This window comes from Protopterus annectens, chromosome 17.part0, assembly GCF_019279795.1.
Source record: "Protopterus annectens isolate FY-2018-M chromosome 17.part0, PAN1.0, whole genome shotgun sequence".
Classification (NCBI taxonomy): Eukaryota; Metazoa; Chordata; order Ceratodontiformes; family Protopteridae; genus Protopterus; species Protopterus annectens.
The window spans coordinates 820,028,046-820,052,810 of record NC_056751.1 but is presented as its reverse complement, the minus strand read 5'-3'; the positions used below and the strand labels follow the sequence as shown (position 1 = coordinate 820,052,810).

Sequence of the window (24,765 nt, the reverse complement as noted above, 5' to 3'; positions counted from 1 at the left end):
GGACCACCAGATTGGCTTCCTTTTTTTGGAGGATAGCATCTTGGTTCTGTTAGGGATAGCCTGATCCATGCACTCGTGTAAGTGCTTATAAGGTGAATTTGTGTAAGATTCAACAGTCGTACCTTTATTGTCTGTCTGCATGGGTGTCGTGAAGTTTGCCACTTCTGTCTTAAGAAGCATGAAGGTGGCTTTGGAGAAATTTTTTATGGTAGTTTCCCTAATGGGGGTGGGGGCGGGATGTGGATGTCTAGGATGATTAGCTTGTCGTCGGACCTGACCAACAAGGAACTGACCTCTGGTGTGGAACACCAGTCGCCCATGTTGGTAATGACCAGGTCTAGGATATTGCTGCCCCTGGTGGGAGTATGGATAAGTTGATCCAAGGCACTGGAATTTATGAATTCCAGAAAACATTGAGCAAAAGAGTTGGTACATAAATAGTTTTCCCAGTTAATGGTGGGATAGTTGAAATTGCCCATTATTAGGGTGTTGGGTTGCACCTTAATATTTTCTAGTGTATCAAGAAATGAGGAGTGGGAATCCTGGGGCACGGTGGGGGATCTGTAGCAAGTTACAGTTTGGATTGTGGTCTTGCCCAGAGTTAGTTGCACTTGGATAATCTCAGATGCATTATGATGAGCAACTAGCCTGGAGGTGTGGATATTCTTAATGAATATGGACACGCCTCCCATTTAGTGTTTCAGTCCAAGTTAGGTGGCCGAAAGGTGTGGTATGAATTATAGCCTGGTAATGCAGGGGTGATCTCTGGAGCCTTGAACCAGGTCTCTGTCACTGCACAGATGTCGATATTCTCCATTTTAAGGAGTGCCTCGAGTGAATGCATTTTGAGGTTTAGACTTCTAGCATTGAGTAGCATTACCCTCAGATTTTGCTTGTTTGTACCTGTTATGGTGGTGAATTTGTCATTTGAACCTTGCCTAAAAAAAGGCACTATAGGGGTGGCAAGAGCCTTAAACAGTATCTGGAATCCCAAGGGCGACAGGTTCAGGCCATCTCTGGCAAAGCATCGTGGTCTGTCAATCATGTCATCCCAGACAGACAGATACTGGATCCACTTAGAATGACACCAGAAGCTTAGCCAATTATTGAAGCCAATCATTTTGTGCTTGTACTGTGGTATCATTCTGGGTGATGGCAGGGTGCTACTCAGGGCTAGGGTCATACCTGCCTGGGCTCCAAGATCGGAGAGCTCCTCTATGTCTCTTTTCATGTAGTCCAGGGAGGTACGTTTCAGGTCATTCACACCAACATGGACAATGACAGAGTCATATTTGTACTTGCTGTGGAGTGACCTGAGTGTGTGCATTATGTGGCGAATCCTGGCACCAGACAGGCAGCTGGCAATAACTTTCTCCTTGTTTAGCCTGGTGAGTGGAACATCAGTGTGCCTGACTATAGTGTCACCTATGACTAGAGTATTGGGTACATTGTTATGCCTTATGGGCTGTCGTTGAGTGGTACACTGAGTTTGTGGGCTATGTGTCATGTGGGTTGTGTTGGGGGGTGCTTGCATTTCTGCTTTGGAGGTCTCTGTTGCTTGAGCAGATTTGTATTGAGAGCCTTCGCGAATGTAGGTGTGTGTTTTGTGTTGCTATGTGTGTGTTTTGGTGGTGTAGGTTTTGAGGGGACTATGTGATGAGTGTGGTGTGGTGCAAGTGTTTACCTTCTCCTCCTGACTGTCTAGTCCAGTCTTGGGTGAAGAGAGCTTTGCTTCCAGTTTGGCTATATAAGTGCATCTCTCACAGGTTGCAGTGTTGGGTGGTAGGAGGACAGGGTTGTCTGTGTACATGATGCTGCATTGCTCCAAGATGCCCAGATTCATCAGGTTGACGGGAGTAAACACTGGGAGCTGATTCTTAGACATGCCTGGATAGGTGCTTTATTTATTAAGTACTAAAAATGGTTTTCCTCTAGAGAAGTGAGGAAAGCTGAGTGCTGTAGTAATTTGCAGCTTATTTAGTGCTTACAATGAGTTCTGAACAAGCGCTGAGCTCAAAGAAGCAGATGTGAGTGCTAAAACTAAACAACTGGCTAGTTCTAAGGGAAAATTGGAAGAGCAAACTTTATGGCACAGGGAATAGTTTAACCCTAGCTAAGCGGCGATGCATAAAGTGTATTTTTTTTTAATATAACATTAGCAAACGAGCAAACTGTTTAAACAAATTAACCAATAAAAAGCTAAAAACTGAAACCCGTTCCAGCAGTCCTCGATCAGACAAGTTCTAACTGCACGCTCCTGCCAATAGGGTGCAGGGGAACCTTCTCTAAAAAAAGATGGTCGGATTAGTGCTCAGGTTATACAAGCAAAGCTAGATTTAGCAGGTCTGAATTTAGTCTATGCTACAGTAAACAAGGCATACCAATTTCAGAAAGAAACAGTTCAAATAAGCAGGCACAATAAGCCTTTAACCAGAAACTCCCAGCTCAGAAGGGCAGAATCTACCCTCTCCTCCCACAAGAGTGCAGACCACACTTTCTTAATGTAAAATAACTGGCCTGAAGCCCAAGTGCTTAAACTAGAACTAATATACTTTTAGAATAACAGACACTAAGCCTTCAATCAGCAACTCCCAACTTAGAAGGATGTAAGCTACCTGTCCTGCCACAGCAGTGCAGACCACAAACCTTAATGTAAAACAACTGGTCTGAAGCCCAAGTGCTTCAACCAAAGCCTTAGAATAACTGTTACAATTTAATCAGGCTACTAACAAGTAGTAATAAATGCAGCAGAATAAATGTTCAGGAGAGCCACTAACAACATCTCAGAAAGCAGCTACTTTGTACTTATTTGTTCAGTTTTAACAGTTTGAATGTTACTGCTTAATGCAGTATTCACTTTTAACTATCTGCATACTACATATAGTACAAATGTCTGTGGACTTGAACCATATGAAGTGTTATAGAGAAAGCAGCATCCTTGAAAGACAGCTTTTTTTTTTTTTGCTACTGATATTTCTTCTTTCCAAGTGTTAGGAACTCCAGAATGAGAACATATAAATAAGTGGGTGGGAAGCCAGTTAATTCAGTTCCCTATATTACTCTAGCATGTCCAAAGGTCAGTCAATGGTTTCCTCTCCAGTCCAGCTGGTGAATCCGGGAATTTTGAGGCAATGTTACAACTGTCTCATGTACACGGACAACCCTCTCCTCCTCCAAACAGGTTCAAATATATGTGAGAGATGCAACCATATAGCCAAACTGGAGGCTGGGCTCTCTCATCTCAAAACTGGTGTAACCAGTCAGGAGGAGAAGGTAACCTCACACAACACAATTCCAGTATCACATAGTCCCACCACAACAGCGAACCAAACACATAAAAACACAAAAACATACTCGGAGGCTCTAAATAAAAATCTACCTAAGCAACAGAGACCTCCAAAGCAGACATCCAAGCAAACGCTACACCAAAACAAAACACGTACAACACATAGCACACAAAGTCAGTGTGCCAAGCAGTCACAGCCCTTAAGGCTGAATAACACACCTGATACCCTTGTAATAGGTGACTCTATTGTCAGACACACTGACATCCTGCTCACCAGGCTGAATAAAGAGAAGGTCACAGTGAGCTGCCTGTCGGGCGCTAGGATCCGCCACATAACGCAAGCACTTAGGTCACTCCAAAGCAAATACAAATATGACTCAGTCATTGTACATGCTGGCGTGAATGACCTAAGACGTACCTCCCTCGACTACATGAAAAGAGACATAGAGGAGCTCTCTGATCATGTAGCCCAGGCTGGTATGACCCTGACCTAGAGCAGCATCTTACCCTCACCTAGAATGATGCCACAGTATAAAGACAAAATGATCGATTTTAACAATTGGCTAAAATTTTGGTGTCAATCAAAGGGGATCCAGTGTCTGTCAGCCTGGGATTACATGCGCGACAAGCCATGTTGCTTCGCTAGGGACAGCTTGCACCTGTCACCCCTGGGTTTTCAGATATTGGCAAAGGCTCTTGCCACCCCCATAGTGCCTTTTTAGGCAAGGCTCAAAAGTCAAACCCACCTCCATAGACAGCACAAGGAACAAGAAACTAAGGGTAATGCTGCTAAACGCCAGAAGTCTTAACCTCAAGATGCATGCACTCGAAGCTCTCCTCGGTATGGAGAACATCGATACCTGTGCAGTGACAGAAACCTGGTTCAAGGCTCCAGAGAGCACCCCAGCACTACCAGGTTATACCTCATATCATGCTTTTCGGCCCCAAAACCCGGACCGAACCACAAAAGGAGGGGGAGTTTCCATATTTATCAAGGATATCCATACCTCCAAATTAGTGGCAGTGCACGAAGTATCGGACACCATCCATGTGCAACTGACAGTGGGCAAGACTGCTTTTCAGTTTATAGCATCCTACAGACCACCCTCTCAAAGTCAGGAATCCCACTTGGCTTTCCTGAAAACATTGGAGAACACTTAGATCTCTCCGAACACCATTATATTGGGCGACTTCAACTACCCAAACATAGTTTGGGAGCATTACTCAAGCCCTAGCACCTTAGCCCAAAGGTTCCTGGAATTTATAAACTCAAATGCTATGGAACAACTAGTCACCACTCCCACAAGAGGGGAAAACATACTAGACCTGATCATTACCAACATGGGGACTCTATGCTCCATACCAGAAGTATATCCCTCATTGGTAAGATTAGACCATAAATTAATTTCACTGGATATCCACATCCCGACCCCACCCCCAGCCCAGAAAACCACAGTGAAAAACTTCTCAAAAGCGAACTTCACACTTCTCAAAACTGAAGTGGACTCCTTCAAGGCCCCAGGGCCAGTGGAAACTATGGCCCAAACTGCAGAATCCTATATAAACGCATTCTACGGACATCACCAGAAATGCATGGATCATGCTATCCCAAACAAAATAAAGACCCAATCATCCAAAGGCAGGCGTCCAGTCTGGTGGACTCCAGCCATAAATAAACTGTACAACAGAAGGAGGAAGCTACTACATGATAGAGCAAAATCCCTAAAAGGGAAGGCATCTCTGATCGGTACTAGCAAAAAATTACGATCCCTCATAAAATCCTCCAAGGCCAGCTTTGAGAGAAAAATTGCACAGGACACTAAAGACAATCATAAGGCTTTTTTCAGTTATGTTAGGAACCTGGGATGCAACTCCCAGACTTGTTCTGAGTTGATTCTAAATGACAAAAAATACACTGAACCCACAGACATCGCCAATATCCTGGCAGACAGGTTCAGTGCAAACTTCTCCACCCCTCCCCCCCAAATGAGCAAGTATCTATCCCGGCAGAGTGCAGCCTCCCAAACATCTCTGATGCTCAGGTGAAGGCCACCCTCTCCAAAGCAAAAAACACTGCTTCCATGGGACCAGATGGCGTCCCGGGTTGCATCCTACATGAACTCCAAGAAGAACTAATCCCTCAAGTAAAACTGTTGTACAATCTCAGCCTCACCACAGGATATGTGCCCAAAGAATGGCGTACAGCAACAGTGGTCCCACTCCACAAAGGTGGCACCTCTGCGGACCCTGGAAACTATCGCCCCATAAGCCTGACTAGCCTAGTATGCAAGGCTATGGAGAGGATCATCATGGAACTCATAAACAAAGACATTGGGGACCTACTGACACTAGATCCTACCCAATTTGGCTTCGTCAAAGGCAGATCCTGCCTTTTTAACCTGGTCGACTTCTTCAGAACAGTCACCAAGGCCATAGATGAAGGAAAGGTAGTCCACACAGCCTATCTGGACCTCGCAAAGGCATTTGACACAATACCCCACTCGGGCATCATAGATAAGCTATCCAGCCTAAATATAAACCCCTATGTCACAAGATGGGTCGCAAACTGGCTCAAAGACAGAACACACAGAGTCAGAGTTGCTGGAGCCATGTCAGACTCGAAACCCGTCACAAGTGGCATCCCACAAGGTTCTGTCCTGGGACCTCTCTTGTTCGGTATTTACTTTTCTGAGGTACAGGCCAATGTGGGAGGACTATGGCTCACCAAGTTCGCAGATGACTGCAAACTGGGCACCATAATCGACTCTCCAGCTGACACAAACATCCTTCAAAAAGGTCTCGCAGAGATGGATAACTGGTGACAGAGCCATGGTCTAAAGCTAAATGCCAAAAAGTGTATAGTCATACCCTTTGGCAAAAACAATGTGCCCACAAATTACCACATAGGTGGTAACCCATTAAGTACAGAGAAAGTAATTAGGGATCTGGGGACCCAAGTTGATAGCAATCTCTCCTTTGACAACCACATTGCCAAAGTGGTTAGAAAGACCTTCTACATAGCCCATTTCATCATGAAAGGATTCACATCTAGATCAAGAGAGGTAATCATGCCCCTTTATTCATCCCTCATCTGGCCCATCATAGAATACAATGCCCCCTTTGGGATGTACCTTACCCGACACCTGCAGCAATTAGAAAAACCCCAAAAGTACCTCACCAGGAGGATCAAGGGACTCAAACAGATGCCATATGCTGCTCAGTGAAAAAAACTCCAGCTCTACTCAGTTGCATACCGCCTACTTCGAGGCGATCTATGCCTGACATATAAAGCTATGTCCAACCCAGAATTAATGGACATGCCCCACCTCAGTAAATCTAAATCCCTTAGAGCCATGCGCTCGAGGGACTTGAACCTCAGCACAGAAATAAATAGAACATGCTGGAGGGACAGATTCATAACCCAGAGGCTCCCTTAACCATGGAATAGAATTCCAATTCATGTTAGGCAGAGCACCTCACTGACTCTCTTCAAGAAGAATCTTGATGAGTGGATGGGGGATCGTAGGTTTGTCCCAGGGATTACTTCCGTGTCATTATTAGACAGAGGCACAGTAAACTAAACTTTAAAAAGGGCACAGTATACTCAAATCAAGGGGTGGCGTGAGCCAAACACAATCGGGCTAGACTTATAAATGCCCCAGGGCAGATAGCCTAGTATGAACCTATGAACCTAAGCAGTGGGGGACTTGCCCTCCACCAAAACATTTATTTGGAGTTTGAGAGGATGGTGTGTTTGTTTAAGAAGTGTGTTAATGTAAATATTCTTGGAATTATCCTTTATGTACTCAGGGAAATGGATTCATAGATTGGTGTGTGAATTTATGAATTACTGTTTTTTTTTTGAGTGGTGAGGAATCAGGATGGTACAGTAGGTAGATCCAGCTTTGAGTTTTTCCTAATCATATCAACCAATTAGATAATCATAGTTACAGAACTACTGGTAGAATAAAAAGATTTATAAAGTCTAGGAAATCAGAAATTGTGAAATTATTGTTTGAAAGTTACATTAGACCCAAACTAGTGAAGGGAATAACAATATGGAAGCCTTTAAAGAAAACAGGCATGAATAAATTGGAAAGAGTATTGTAGAAATATACCAAAGGCATACATCAATATGAAAACTTAAGTTATTATGAAAGGCTAAAATATCTGAATTTGTACAGCATCTCATATACATATTTAAGAGGAGACCTTATTCAGGTGTATAGGGCATTTAGAGACAGCTACCTCTGGGAATGTTTGGGATTAACAAAAAGTAGAAGAGAATCGTCATAGATCCTATGTAGACAATTATATATGATTGAGAGTAGTTGATGCATGGAATAGACTACCAAATTATGTTAAAGCAAACAAGCTAGAAAGGTATTATTGCCTGTGTCTGAAATATTTATACGTATGTATGCATGTATGTATGTATGTATGTATGTATGTATGTATGTATGTAAAATGTATAAAGTACCTTACATGAGTTATACAAGCTACATACTTCTCTGACAATGGCATTCTACAGCCTCTGTGCCAGATTATGCATAATCTTACACCTTTGAATTTAATTTTAAATACCAGAAATTTGACTAATTTTCAGGATTTTACAGATTTGTTTTCTTTCTGGTGATAACCTTTGCATGTTCACTGTGTTACAGGGTCCTGTGTCATCAAAGAGCAAGGACATTCTGCATTACTGCACAGTGTGACTTACTATGATGTTAAATCATGCTTACTTTTCAATGATCCCAGTAGCACTCCAGTGACAACTATTCCCCCTGTTCAGTGACGACTGTTCAGCAGTCATATCTGGATCCTTTCTGTCAAAAAAAAATGTCTAATTCCTGTACTACAGGTAGCCTATGACCATGCTGAAATTCAGGTAGGTCATATACAATGCTTTTGTCTGAACATTACTTATTACCCAGTTAGAAAAAAGTAACAATGTGTTTAAGTGACCTTTGATTACTAAAATCATAGTGTCTTTATTCCTATTGCTCACTAACAACCAAATGTTCAAAAGCTCTTTTATTAATGCTTCAATTATTATTATTTTGTGCTCTCATATGTGTCAGAGACGATCATTTTATTGTCTGTATAATCATAAACTTATGCTGCATAAAATAGATTGTAGATTATCGAAAATGCTGTTTTGTAACTTTTTGAAGAAGATGTAAAGCTATTATTGGAAGTTAGGGGGATATGGCCTTCTGCACGTAGGATCAAATCTAGGTCAGAATATCCTTTTGAACTGACAGAATGTTAACACTTCATTATTCAAAACATTACATTCAGAACAAAAGTGTAGTTGTGTTAGTCGCGATGATAAATACATCCAGAACATAAATGTATTACATTGATATAACATCAGACATATTGGCACTAAGTATGTCTGAATAAAAGTGATGTGTCAGAAAAATTACTTAAAATTAAAAATTATAACATTAAAATTCAAGACAAAACTGCTACGGCGCATTTGAAGCTAGGTATACAAATGAATGATACGTTACAGTGGAATATCTTGGCATCATTCATCAAAATGTCATAATATATCAAACTGCATTGGAGTTACAGCTCTTTATTAAAGGGAACAAAAAAATAACACAACAGAACAAACAAAATGACAATGTATAATGATTAGTACTAAATAAATTAACAGATATGATGTATTAGAACATTATAAAACAAGTTTTAGGTCACAGGTTCTTACCAGGCTATTGATCTCTGAGGATCTTAAGAAGCCTGCTCTTATATTTTGAGTACAAATAACCACAAGACAAGCTAAGCATACAACTCTGTGGGGATTTGAACACAAAAGATTATTTGTTAGAAATGAATAACAACAATAACAATACATATAATGAATAAACATATACACAGGTAATTTTGTTATGCATTTGGCAGTCATCAGTATATCTGATTATGAATAGACAGTTTCCAATTTTTATTTCTTTGAAGACTATCTCATAATGAAGTAGTCCCTGCACAGAATGTGGTGGGATACCAGGTAACCCTCCAACTTGACGGTGTCCTATTGCTTAACCATTGTTTTAACAATTAAGTTTCATATGACATTAAATTTAATTATTTCAATTTGCTGTTTATTTTCTTTATGTATAGCAGTGTAAAATGCCTCAGGAAGGTCAAGATAGGCAGCCAACTGTTCACCAAGTGTTGTTGTAACCTTTTTAAAGAATGACATAATATGTAAAATTTAAGATTTCCCCTAAAGAGACTCGTACTGTTCCATATGTAACAGAAACAAATTTGTTCTGTGTCACTCGGGATAAGTTCCAGTAATACTCTCCCTGTGATTTTTGCATATAATTACATGTCAGGATGATGGGTCTAAAACTGCTGTGGCCTGATGTGGCCCCCTTTGAACTTCTGCCACTATGGCCAGTTTCCATAAGTCAGGGATGTATCCACATGGAAACACTTTGTTTAATATGACTAGTACCAGTTTAGTTAGGTTTTTAATATTCCGTGTATGAAACCACAGGTATGTTGCTTGGCCCTATGTGACTTGATATTTTAATTTCACTTTTGGTCGCAGTAGTTATATGAGATAGCAGCACTATTATTTCACAGCACTGTGCTTTCTTTGTGGAGTCTGTATGTCCCCTTATGTACATTTGTGTTTTCTTCAAGGGCTCCAGTTTCCTCCCACCTCCAAAAGATATGCAGCACATGAGCTGGTATTCAACAATTGTCCACAGGTGTGCATACAGGTGTGCATATATTCTCGAAGAGACATCTGCCCCATTAAGTATAAGTTTTTATGCCATGCGCCCAGTGGTTGCTAGGACAGGCTGCAACATCCCCATGGTTTGTAACAGGCTCAAGTGGGTTGATGGAAAATGAATGAATGGATAAATTAATGTCTCCCCTTGTGTCTGCAGCACTCTGAAGAACTTTTTGCTCAGTGTGAAGTTTGCACAATTTTTTTGCAACACATCTGATGTGTCTTTGCACAAAATAAATTCTGCAAGCACATTTAGTGTGTCCTATTGCTGGGTGATCACTTATCACTCATTACAGGTACATTGTTCCCTTTACATTTTTGTTGTAACTAGAGAATACAATTGACAAGGTAAGTAGTTTCTGTACTATGTTTTTAAGCTGGACATCTTTTGTGACTGGGATAATTTTTGAATGCAAACTGCTGTTTTTTTGTGGTATATATATTGTTTTGTGATTCCATCAAAGGGAAGGTGTTTTCAGATGGCCTCAATGTACTTGCAGGAAACATTTAAAGCAGACTGCTTCAGCCCATTGCCATAAAGCAACTAATGTCCAAATTCACTTTTGCATGCCTCTGTACATAATGCTGTGCAGACTGGAACCACTGACTCAACAACATACAGAATCAGCAAACATTACTGCACTGTAAAGAACTGTGACATGGAGCTTACATGCACATGTACTATATGAAATTCATTTGTTCATAATAGTTCATTATGTCTTCTTTCATCAAGATTCAAATAATCAGAATAAACCTTTGTAACACCCAACTAACAAAAGCACACATAAACATACAACACTACATTGCACCTTCCAAAAGGGAATGTTGTATCTCCTGCAGTCCTATCTATACATAAAGTTTCACACATTCAGAAGAAAGGGAATGTGGTTTTTAAAAACAACTTACTTTTCTCTTTACTCCATGTTACCAACCTTGGCATCAATTTGTATAGAACCATAAAGCATGCATAATGAAGCATGATTCAAATAATAACTTAACAGCCCAGCTATTCATTAAAACATCCACAACAGATAATGACTTGACAAAATGAATAAGAGAAAATGAGTGGTTCACAAAACTAACATATATGCTATCTCATAATTTTATCATCTACTCTTAACTGAATTAATGAAGCGTAACATATATTTTAAATGTTATCAATATGTCACCTGCCTTCAACACACCATTCAAAAATAAATGTCTGCATATTTATGAATAATATCCTATTCTCATTTTGTGATTTCTGAAAGCGTACTTTCTCAGTTTATTTATTTATTTAACATTTGTTTACCGAAAAAGTCCAACTTGGAACAAAGCCAATTATCAACTGAGGCCTGGGGAGAAATGCTCTAGACATGTCTTTGTAACGTTAATTTAGTTTTTTATTTGAATTCCACTTTTTATATTTCACTTACAAAATTAAAGCAGTCCTAATTACAGACACACAAAAGTAGACACAAGAACACACACATACACACACACACACACACACACACACACACACACACACACACACACACACACACATACACACACACACACACACTCAAACACTTTGTATATTGAACAAAAAATCATTCATAAAATCAGACTTACTAAATTCTGGGTACCTGGATGATCCAGCGCATGTTTGGTGAGTACATTTTGTGCTGGATGAACCATATTGCCAGTTTGTCCCATTCTTTTGTTGACTGACCATATATGGACAGTCTAGGTTCTGCATATAGATACCTGCTTTCTTCCAGATCTTCAGCTACTTCCTGGGATGCACAAAATGTTACAAATAATGGTGTTAACATTTTATCTGAACTATCTTCACATATAGATATAGATACAGATATAGCTATAGCTATAGATATTTTCTGACATGCAATTTCCAACTTTTGTGATATTTACTCCTTTCTGAAGAACTAATTAAGCATGGTATCGCAGTTAATCTGTACTGAAAATGAAATAAGAGACACTATATTTCCTCTTTGAATCCGTCCTACCTCCTAGTATACTGTTTAATTCTGGGGTAATGTTGCACCTCCCCAAATGTACATACATACATGCATATATGCACATTCCTAATTCCAACAATACAGATTCACACAGTGTCCTTCTTTTACACATTATGTTACTTCTCTTATGCAATTTCCCTTTCCCTTTACATTACAAGTGCATACATATTTCCAACTAAAATTTTGCTAATACCATATATGGTATTTATAATGGTTTTATAAAATTAAATTGTGTCAGATGTCACCCTTTCAAGAACTGAACTGTGAAACCATGGCATTATCAGATGCCCATGTTCTCATTAGTTGTGAAGTACTGGTAATGAGTCACACTTCAAGCCATTAGCTAGCCCAACTTCTGAATACTTAACTTTGTAGTGCTAGAGTGTGTACACTGCATTGTGTAGGTCCTCACACCATGTTTCTTGCCCAGCATTTTAAGCAGATTGAATGGTTCAGGAATGTTAATGAGCTGACACTTGCAGAATTCTTTTTGGAGAACTTTATTACAATTCCTGTCAAGATATGTTATGTTCTTTACAAGTACTACATACAGTTATGATTTTATTACTGTTTTCCTAGAAAAATGAAAGTGATGTCTGCACTTTTCCCATTTGTGTTGCCATAGAGGATATAACACTAGCATTACAATGATCTTCGTCTTATGTTTTACATTGGTTTTTGGAAACATTTTTGTGAGGATGTGAACATATTTCTAACTTAGTGGAAGTAGAAATGTTAAAGTGATGGATGTGGTGCAGAGGTAGAAGGCAACCAAAGGATGTCTACTGCTGATGTTCCAGGTATGCCATATATATATATATATAAAACAATGATTTTCAGAGTTATAAATAGGTCATCTTTCAAGTGTTATCTTCTGTTTAATGCTTATCATACCTCTATCCATCTCCATTTTGTTTGTTCGGGCACATCTGGTATTGACATTCTATGACTACCTGCAAATGGTATGGACATAACCTTTTTAATTGTATTCATTTACATACAGTGATCTGTAAATTTACCTTACTGAAATTTTTTACTTGCACTTGCATCTTGTATTGCATTACTCAGGGTTACATAGCACATATCCGATCTCTTTTTCCTTTTACTTCTCTTTTTGTTGTATTTAACTGCTACAGTCACAGGTAGTTCAGATTGTCAGGGGAGTGATGGTGAACTAAATCCTCTACTATGCATAGCTTACACACATCTAGAATGCCAACACATAGTATTTGCACAACTGCTTTGGCTGTGTTCGTGCAGACCTACACACTGTACACCTAATTTTTCCTCTGCCCCCTCACATACAAACATGCATAGAAATGATTAATACTGACTTCTTTACATCAACAGCTACTGATGCTGACAATACATATGTGGTTACTCTGACGTCTCACACACACATACACACACACACACACACACACACACACACACACACACACACACACACACACACACACACACACGTATATAAACAGTACTATTGAATGATTCACATGTGCTGTAACTGGCCTGACAATAGATACCTGCTGTCAATCTGATCTTTCACTCACTCACATACACTCATTTCTTTGGTGTCAGGCTTCCCTCATGTAACCCCCCCCCCCAAATACACACACACTGTGCATGCGATGATAAATGTGCCCTGCCCTTTGTACATTTCTTTGTGACTTAGGGTTGCCATTGTCTGATGCACTGAGTGGATACCTAATGCTTGCTTAGTGAGATGCCTGCTTTCATGAAAAGCACTGTAATGAATTGGACGTTTTTCTTATTCTGTTCAAGTTCAACAGAGTGCTAGTGAGGTTTTGCTACCAACTGTAGTTGCAGTAGTGCTAGTAGTAATACAGCCCTTTTAATTATGATTTACTTGGTTAACATTTTGTGTAGATGATGCTGAGATTGCCCTGGTCACTGCTGGGTGTCTAACTTGCTTATTTTTTATGTCTGATGTATAGTAGTGAGCAGGGCAACCATATGTATTTGGTCAATATAAATTTGTTCTACTCTGTTGGATGGCATATTCCTAATTTGTGTCTTGCATACTTATTTGTATTTTCTGTTTCTTAAGGATGATTAAGTATACTCAGTCATGTATAATCGAGGTATGGTGATCTTGGATTTGATATATATGAATTCAGTGGGTGCAGAAGGACTTGTCTTCTCCTGCAAAATTAAGTTTTAAGGAAAATAACACTTTTCAAGATTCACTTTTCTCTGGGTTTTCTTCTTTTTTGGGGGTTTTGGCACTTGGCAATTTGACTGCCCACATTTCAATAAGAAGCCAATATTAAATATTCTTTACTTCTCCTTTGGTGATCCTGTCAATGCCAAAAAAATATACTGTTCCATAGAAATGTTCCTACTACCAATCCCAGCACTAAGATAATCAATTTTTCTGTTTGCTGACACAAATTTCTGATAAAGGTACAGTCCCACCAGCAATGTGCCCAAGTGACTGTGGCCGTATACTCATCTTGATAGGCTGGGTTTAACACATTACTTACTTTATGCAGAGCTAATGGAGTCCAGTATGCTTGATAAAAAATGCTTAGAGATATAGCCCTATTTCTAGAAGACTTGTACTTGAATATATTAACCCAAAAGTGTTTCTCATTTTCCCATTCCTTACAACATCTGGATTTCTCCTACTTAACATCACTTAATATAACTGAATAACTGTAGGACAACAGTTTCTGTCTACCCAAATTTCTAAACTTCTTAAGTTACATCCTAAAATATTGGAGAAGGTTTGTATCCAATCTATTACAGTTATAAAATGATAATAATAATAATAATACATTTATATATCAAATATTAACTTCAGGAAGCTTGAGTTTCTTTACTTTTGAGATTCCCTGCACAAAAATCTTTAAAGCATAACTTAGTGCCAGTAAATATGCAAATTACTGAAGAAAGAGAAAAAAAGATGTGGAAGTCCCAAATATTCCCAGCATTCATCCTTATCCTGATATTTTTGATACTGCATTTTAACCTCATCTGATGTATATTCTTTTCTAGATTATATAAAATACATCAATTAAATTTGCTGCTTACATCTGGCCTATCATGTCGTTGCCTTTTGCATATTCCTATATTTGACATTGTCTGTGATGCTATATACCACTCCAGATTGGGGAGCTCACCCCCAAATTTCAATTTATCGTGTGCTAAATTCTCTCAGGGTATGCATAGCAAGTCATTTCCAATGAAACTTCTTCCAAGTTTTACACATTTTCTTCTTAAATCTAAAGTCTGTTGGGAGAAGCTTGTTTGGAACAACATTACTTCAGTGTAACCACCTCTACCATCTCCACCTCCATTTTGACAGTCTAATGGATCTTTGCCCACTGGTGGGTAGGCACTCAATAATGTCTTTTCTGCAGAGGAAAGGAATTTCCCCAGCATCCTTACAAAACTGCATAGTGGAATTAAGCTGGTTAACAATATAAGTAAGTGACTAAATGAAAAACAAACAAATATGTACCTAGATGAAGTCTGTAGGATCCTGAATGTGGTATGATTGAGGAACCTCCATGGAAGCATGTCAGTACCATGTGTTGCTCCAAATGCTGACACCTGGAACATATTTGGACCTTGAAAACTAGGTGCAGTCATCCTGAATGTCTAGTTGGTGTACACTATCATACATATTTTCTGCATTTGATAATGTATGCATACGTGTTGTATGCAGTAGAAAGAGCAGATCACCTTTATATTTTGCATCCCCACAGATTTCATATTATACAGCAGAAGTTAAGGAGATGGCAAACTTCATGAAGGGTTAGACAGAGTGACCCCCATGTTTGGATGAGGCATCCCAAAAAAAAAAGAGTAAAGAAAGAACTTGATAATCAGTCCAATTATGAAGAGTTGGAGGTACTGCCCCCAAGTTTGGGTAAAATACCCTCAAAGAAAGAAATAATTAAATTAATAACCGGTCTCTGAAATTGTCATTGTCAACTGTTCTTCAAATCCTTCATCATATAAAGACAAGTGGAAGCATTATACATTTACACTACGTATTTCATATTACCTTACATACCTTAACAATACGAGCAAAGTATTCGCCTTCGGTATAATTATCAGTTTTTAAATACAGGTCTCTCAGTTCACTGGCGCCAACTGGGTTATATTTTGCATTAAATTTATCAAAGCGATGAAATGTCTGACGACCCTGAGAAAGACACATAATAGAGATATAAAACATTTTCACAAATGACATGCTATAAAACACTACCACAACCTGACTCTTTCCTTTTGAAATAACTTCAAAAATCAAGATTTCATTAAAATTCTCAATCTTTCGCTGATAGCTGCTGCCAGGAAACTCACAACATATGTAATATTAACTGCAGAAAAACTCACAATGTTTGTAATATTAACTGCAGCTGCTGCAAAGAAACTTACAACCTATGTAATATTAACTGTATTATTCTTGCACATAGACTAACCATGCAAGTACTGGTGTTAACTGTGTACATGTTTTCTATGTACTGAAAATATATTTAGCCAAGGAAGTAAAAACAAAAACAAAAACAAAAAAAAAGGAGTGAAGGGGAGAGGTAGACTGAAAATCCACCTAACCAGAGATGTCAGAAAAACTGAAGAAAAATGGAATGCAAACAACAGATACAAAATAAATTATCTTAGTGAAGACTGCATTTTAAATCAGGACATTCTGGCCACATGGGCCAGGACCTGTGAGGAAAGTAAAAAAATAAATAAATAAATAGCAAGATGCACATCTGAGAATTTGTTATTGAATTTACCCAGCACATTCATCATCTCTGTTTCTCCCTCCTCCACGTGCACAGGTCAGTATTTTATACTGCTCATTTTAGCTCCTATTATCTTTATATAAATTTTAGGAACAGTTCTCTGCCATGTACCTGCTGCGTACCTGATATACACTTACTCTACTTGACCATGAATTGTATAAACTAAGAATTGGAAAGTAAATTAATAAAATCATTTGCAGTATCATCAATATTAATCTTTCACTCAAAATATTACTTGCATATTTAACATAAATACATTATCTTTGATCAAAGCTATTTTCTATATAAAGCATGCAGTATGAAATCAACTTATAAATATTGAAACCACCATTACAAAGATAGCATCTTTCATATTGCAGCATATTTATCTGAACATGATGCAAATTTACATTTAGAAATAGAAATTGTTGCCACTGCATATCAGTAACTAACATAACAGATAACTTACAGCATGGACATCTAGAGAGTCAACAGTGAGATTATATGGTTCCATTTTAAGATCTTGAAACAACTTTTTCAGTGTTATCTTCTTCCCTTTCTTTTCAAGGACAATCCTGTCTGCCTCAGTTTTGTAGGTGTGTTTAATAAATTTTAATAAGTGGTTCTGATTCATGCAGGCAGCAGCGTGAATATGGGTATCGACCTAGGATTTAAAGGAATTATCATTAAATTGCCCAGCAAGGTATGAGATTCACATTTTTGTCCATGAAAACTTGAAATTATATGACATCTTATATTTGCACTGAATTGATATATCTTTGAGTTAATAACACTAATAAATAAATATACGTACACAAATGAATTTATGTGTGTGTGTGTGTGTGTGTGTGTGTGTGTGTGTGTGTGTGTGTGTGTGTATGTCTGCATGTGTGTGTGTTTAGCTGTGTAGATACAAAGCTATATATAACACACGCACAAACAGGTTCCATTGGTTTAGTTGACAGGGAGTTTGGTTGACATCTGTTTAATCAACCGCATCTGGTCAAATTATACACAGGCTCAACAAGTGTGTGAGATTGACAATCCCTGGGTAGGAGGGATTATGCAATCTCAGACTTAGTGTACATAATTAGTGAGGTGGTGCAGAAAACAATTATTTAAAGCTGCATGCGCTTCCTAGGCACATTAGGAAGTCGATGTTTCAGTTTTTGATGTAGAGTGGTTTAATACCTTCAGGATATCAACTTGAGTGTTAGTCGACCAACTGGAGATAAATCACACACACACACACACACACACACACACACACACACACACACACACACACACACACACACACACACACACACATACACACACACACACACACACACACACACACACACACACACACACACACACACACACACACACACGCACACACACACGTTGTTACATAGTAAAATGTATCTATGCTCTTCATTCTTCAAATATTTCTGTTATGATCCATGAACTTTAGAATAAGTACTGGAACTTATTAAACAGTAATATAAAGAAAGGATTGAGAGTGAGATTGTAAGGTTTTGTCTGCAGATCCTAAAACAACTGGTGATGAGATAAGCTCAATATAAAATGCATCATTCAGACAGAACTAAGAAGTCCCAGTGAGCAGTGCACATCAATTGAGAGCATCTGGAGCAAGGTTTTGAGTGAGACAAGTTGTGTTATGATGAATGAGGTGGTTTTGACTGTGTTCTGTTTGAAGCATGAGCCAATGACTATGAAGAAACCATGTTCAAGATCTCCATCTTTGAGGCAGTTGCAAGGTGAAGCAGCCTCAGCGTGGTCGGTCTCTGTGACTGTAGTAAAAACTAGGACCTACTCTTGGGCACTATTGATGAGAGATGCTATGAAGATGCAGAAGGTGACCTTCTGGACAGTGGTTACAGATGGCTATGTTGTTTCATCTGTGAGATAATAGCAAGAAGGCTACACTGAGAGTGATTCCAAAAATAGAGAGCTTGGGCATGGGTAGCAGTTTGAAGAGGCAGTGTGGAACAACTGTTGGGTAACTTCAAATAGCTTCCAGCAAACCATATGGCATGTCAGCAAGGGAAGGCAGGACTATATTCACACTATGCTAAGCAACATCATAGGGCTATTGACCTTTGCTTTTGATACCTACTCCTTAACCCTCTTTCCTATCAAAATGCAGTGTGTAAAATATGTGGTGGGTGGGGCCAATCAATGTGACTATAGCCAGTATGATTATTAAAGGCCTCTCAATTAGGCTGTGAGTGGCCTGGAAACTTTCATTTGTCTGTAGAACATGTTGATCTACATAGCTACTGAAACCCGGTTCTAATCTAGGGAAGGAACTCCTTATAGTCTGTGGTTCACCAGCTATCATTCATTCAGGGCCACTAGATGCAGTGGTGGCATATCCATGTTTATTGTCCCCCTATGATTCTAAATATCCTGTAAGAGGGTCTAACACAAACAGCAACTAATGCAAAAGCCATGGATTAAAATTCAATGCCAAGAACATCATTATAGTACCTTTTGGTAAAAAGACCACCCAGGATAATTACTTCAAAATAAGCTGCCCGTAAGAGCTGACCCAGTAGTTTGGGATCTGGGAACATATGTAAACAGTAATCTGGTCTTTGACCAACATGTAGCCAAGGTAGTAACAAAATCATTCAATGTTGTCCAACGTATAAGTTAGTGCATGGCATCCAAGTCTGAGGAAGTTATAGTATCATCCCTTATCAGAGCCATCATTGAGTACAATGCTCTATTCTGCATGTACCTGACCAGGCCTATGCAACAGTAGGAACACCCACAGAGGTTCCTCACCAAGAGAATCCAGGGTATTAACACATTGTCCTGTACAGATTTCCTTAAAGCTCTTTCTCTATATTCACTCTCCTACAGGTTACTGAGAGGTGATCTATGCATGTCATATAAGGCATCCACAGATCGAGCCTTGATGGATCTGTTGCACATCTGCCAGAAACACTAGATCCAAGGATTTAAACTTTGCTTGTGACAAAAATAGATTATGCATGTGAGACAGATATGTGTCTCAAGGGATAACCATACTCATGTGAAGCAGAGTCTATTCCTAACCCTATTCAAACACAACTTTGACCATTGGATGGGAAATCAAAAATTATTTCCCGGTCTGGTCCTCATGTCTCCAACAGACAGTGACCAACAGTAAATATTCCAACAAATATACCCACCAGTAAACCTTTAGTAACCTCCTAACATACCCCTCCAAATAGACATCCATGTTACATGGGGACACAACTAGGTTGGGTTTTGCGGCTAGCATACATATAAAGGACCTGATGTTCCTTAGCCTAGTACATACCTATTAACTTATGAACATATTAGAGATCTCATAGCCCTGCACCACATACTAATTTACCTCAGCTTTGATTTTGCACAAATCCAAATTACCCTTAATTACTCAAATTTTTATTTCATCAATAATTGTTCAAAAGGAACACCTAAACATCTCCCTTGACCCAGAAGTCAAGCCAAGCAACTTTCTATTGGGAGACTTTAACTACCCTAATATTAACTGGTTAACTTACACATCCAAAAATTGTTATGACCAAGCCTCCCTTGATGTCATCATGGCCAGATCCCTGGTTCAGTTACTTTCTCTATTTAAATTGCAATCAGGAGCTACTGATATGAGCTTCTGGTGGGTTCTGAATATCATAGTTTTTTTTCTTTATTAGCAGATGCTTGTTCTGCAGCCGTTTGGAAAACAAGACTAGGTAATTTTCTAGCTATGTTTTAACTGTGGTTTGGGAGGGGCTAGATATGTAGATAATCCAATATTCTTTGCATAGGATGAGTGACATTTGTAGAAGTGCAGTGGGAAGTCCGTTAATGATGACAGAGAAGTGGTGACAACATGGATCCTTGGGCTACACATTTTAAGAGTGAAGTACTGTGTGACACATTTGTATGAAACTCTCCTCCTCAGACCCTAGGAATGCTGCCAGCTCTTTGCCAACGTTCATCCATCTTCTCTGAAATCTACAAGACTCATTCTTCTATATAGTCACAAGACTGTACAAGTCCAAGAAAAACACCTGCTTCACTTATGAACGCACAACAATCCTATCTCTCAGAGACAAAGCATGGCACTCCTGGATGTCTGACCCAACTCCTTCTGCCAGACAGCACTGCAGTCTCCTCAGAAAACTGTCTAATCAAGCAATTAGACATCATAAAAGCAATCACGAGAACACATCAATCAAACCTTTTTTACTCTCCTAAATTCTGGGAAAAGGTCATCTGGTTAACTGGCCATAATACTCTTCCCAGTGCTCACTTTTCTTCCTCTTTCTTCTCATCCTTAGAGTTTAATATTCATTTCTCCACCCTCCCTTCCATCACCTCACATACTTCTCTCCCTCACTCAACCTCTCCCTCACCTCCCCTTTATATTCCCCCTCTTCTACTTTAAAATGATTGTAACCAATGATATTCTACCTCTCACAGTAAACCTAAAACCTGACTCACCGGTGAGGACTGACAACCTCGCCCACTGTTCACATTCCAATGAAGGGAGTACATTGTTACTCCTCTGCTATATATGTACAATTTCTATTTAATTCAAAACTCTATGCCCAATATATGGAAAACAGCAAAAATCATACTTTTCCCCAAAAAATCCAACCCCAAGCTACCCAGTGATTGCTGCCCAAACTCCATCCTCCCAACCCTTGGGAAAATCTTAGAAAAACTGGTCTATAATCAACTCTCAAACTACATAAGTCACTACTGCCCTCTTTCTCTCTTCCAAGCAACATGATTTCTGGTCTGGACTCAGCACTTCAACTGCAGTTTGGACCTTCACTGATTATACCCTTTTAGGTAAGGATGAAACCCTCCTTACTGGAGCCATATATATATATATATATATATATATATATATATATATATATGTACACACCTGACCAGAGCTTTTGACTTGGTTGACCACTTAATCCTATTTAACCTTCTCAATGATACTGGCATTAGCACTGACAGTATAACTTGGTTCCAAAATTACCTATCTAATAGACATTTCTCAGTAAATTTTAACAACAGCACAAGAGCCACCACCCTCTTACTTAAAGAAGTCCCTCAAGGCTCCATACTGGTCCCTCTTTTCTCCATTTTATCAGCATGGTTACACTCATCTTCTTCTTTCGGCTGCTCCCATTAGGGGTCGCCATAGCAGATCAACTGTTTCCATTTCTTCCTGTCCTTTGCATCTTGCTCTGTCACACCAACCGCCTGCATGTCCTTTCTCACCACATCCATAAACCTTATCTTAGGCCTTCCTCTTTTCCTGTTACCTGCCAGCTTCATCCTTAGCATCGTTTTCCCAATATACTCTGCATCCCTCCTCAGCACATGTCCAAACCAACGTGATCTTGCCTCTCTGGCTTTGTCTCCAAACCTTCCAACCTGGGCTGACCCTCTAATATACTTATTCCTAATCCTGTCCATCCTCGCCACACCCAGTGCAAATCTTAACATCTTCAACTCTGCCACGTCAAGCTTTGACTCCTGCCTTTTTGTCAATGCCACTGTCTCCAACCCGTATAACATAGCTGGTCTCACTACCCTCTTGTAGACCTTCCCTTTCACTCTTACTCGTACTCGTCTGTCACAAATCACTCCTGACACTCTTCTCCACCCACTCCATCCTGCATGTACTCTCTTCTTCACTCATCCTTCCCCAAATTCCAATCTTAATCTGCACTGATAACAAGGTTATTTTCTGCTCCAGCTACACAACCCACTCAATTCAACATGACCTGCAAAACAATTTCCTCTCCTTTATTAATTATCTCACTAGGAAAAAAAATATTAGTTAACCCCTGAAAAACTAAAACTCTGCTTTTTGGAACCTCTACTAAAATGTAAAAGACCCCCAACTTACTTCTTATTCTTGACCACCTTAAAATGCCATTTGAGCAGGTTAACACCTTCAGATACCAGGAGTCTGGTTTACTCCCTCACTTAACTTCCACCATCATCTTGGAAACAAATGGAAAAAAGATAAATTCCCTACTCTTTTGGGCGAACAAAATCTTTTCCTTCCTCTCCTGTCCAACAAGAAATGCTATTGGCAGAAGGATTCTTCTAGCCCATCTGGATTACTATCTACCTCTAGTAGCATCTGCCTCCAAATGAAGCTCTACCACCATCCAAACAATCTCCAGTTCCATCTGTCAGTTCATTACCCTTCCCCCAATGTATGAACATCCCTGTCTTACACTAGCCAGAGACAACTGCCTGCCTGTTCAGCAATGAGTCAATCTGCTTCTTGACTTCCAACTTTTCTGGCTCCTGGAAGAAAACTCCTGCTCTTCACTTTATCTAACTTACATTGATAGCCAGAGGAAAAAGAAGGGCAGTTTTCTTTTAGATGTTATAGCCAGTCAGGGCCTTTCCTGCAAGCACCTAAAACCAGACTTTGGTGCTCAGACCACTACCTTTCTACCCTTGGACCCAAGCTCTGGAGGGATCTTCCCTCAAATCTTAGCATATTACATCCGAGTGATGCCTCCAGGTGCATCTGCAGTTCACTCCTACTGACACATCTAGGCATCAAATATTGTCTGTTCATATTTGCATCAATAATTCCAAAACCATGCTATATACAAGGTATAAAAACATCTTAAAGCTTACACAATGGCAAACTCAACTGCATTAATATTTGACCTCAGTCTAGTGCAGGTAAAGAGATATTAACTGTTGTTTTTATGATATTAGTTTATATAGATGTAATTTTCACATATTTTCCCAAAAAATCCAACCCCAATCTACCCAGTGATTGCTGCCCAAACTCCATCCTCCCAACCCTTGGGAAAATCTTAGAAAAACTGGTCTATAATCAACTCTCAAACCTACATAAGTCACAACTGCCCTCTTTCTCTCTTCCAAGCAACATGATTTCTGGTCTAGACTCAGCACTTCAACTGCAGTTTGGACCTTCACTGATTATACCCTTTTAGGTAAGGATGAAACCCTCCTTACTGGAGCCATATATATATATATATATATATATATATATATATATATATATATATATATATATATATATATACACCTGACCAGAGCTTTTGACTTGGTTGACCACTTAATCCTATTTAACCTTCTCAATGATACTGGCATTAGCACTGACAGTATAACTTGGTTCCAAAATTACCTATCTAATAGACATTTCTCAGTAAATTTTAACAACAGCACAAGAGCCACCACCCTCTTACTTAAAGAAGTCCCTCAAGGCTCCATACTGGCCCCTCTTTTCTCCATTTTATCAGCATGGTTACACTCATCTTCTTCTTTCGGCTGCTCCCGTTAGGGGTCGCCACAGCAGATCAACTGTTTCCATTTCTTCCTGTCCTTTGCATCTTGCTCTGTCACACCAACCACCTGCATGTCCTTTCTCACCACATCCATAAACCTTATCTTAGGCCTTCCTCTTTTCCCGTTACCTGCCAGCTTCATCCTTAGCATCGTTTTCCCAATATACTCTGCATCCCTCCTCAGCACATGTCCAAACCAACGTGATCTTGCCTCTCTGGCTTTGTCTCCAAACCTTCCAACCTGGGCTGACCCTCTAATATACTTATTCCTAATCCTGCCCATCCTCGCCACACCCAGTGCAAATCTTAACATCTTCAACTCTGCCACGTCAAGCTTTGACTCCTGCCTTTTTGTCAATGCCACTGTCTCCAACCCGTATAACATAGCTGGTCTCACTACCCTCTTGTAGACCTTCCCTTTCACTCTTACTGGTACTCGTCTGTCACAAATCACTCCTGACACTCTTCTCCACCCACTCCATCCTGCATGTACTCTCTTCTTCACTCATCCTTCCCCAATTCCAATCTTAATCTGCACCGATAACAAGGTTATTTTCTGCTCCAGCTACACAACCCACTCAATTCAACATGATCTGCAAAACAATTTCCTCTACTTTATTAACTATCTCTCTAT

The 24,765-nt window shown here is 39.4% G+C and overlaps 1 protein-coding gene across 4 annotated transcripts in view; it reads right to left on the bottom strand.

Moving 5' to 3' along the window:
- AMPD3 (adenosine monophosphate deaminase 3) overlaps positions 1-24,765 on the bottom strand; it is a 740,405-nt gene that overhangs the window by 155,456 nt on the left and 560,184 nt on the right. For all 4 annotated transcript variants that reach the window (XM_044059408.1, XM_044059407.1, XM_044059406.1 and 1 more), the window contains 3 exons: positions 17,270-17,464; positions 16,086-16,217; positions 11,634-11,797 (listed from right to left, as the gene is read on the bottom strand). In XM_044059408.1, coding sequence (XP_043915343.1) covers positions 11,634-11,797; positions 16,086-16,217; positions 17,270-17,464 — 491 coding nt within the window. The remainder of the gene's footprint in view (positions 1-11,633; positions 11,798-16,085; positions 16,218-17,269; positions 17,465-24,765) is intronic.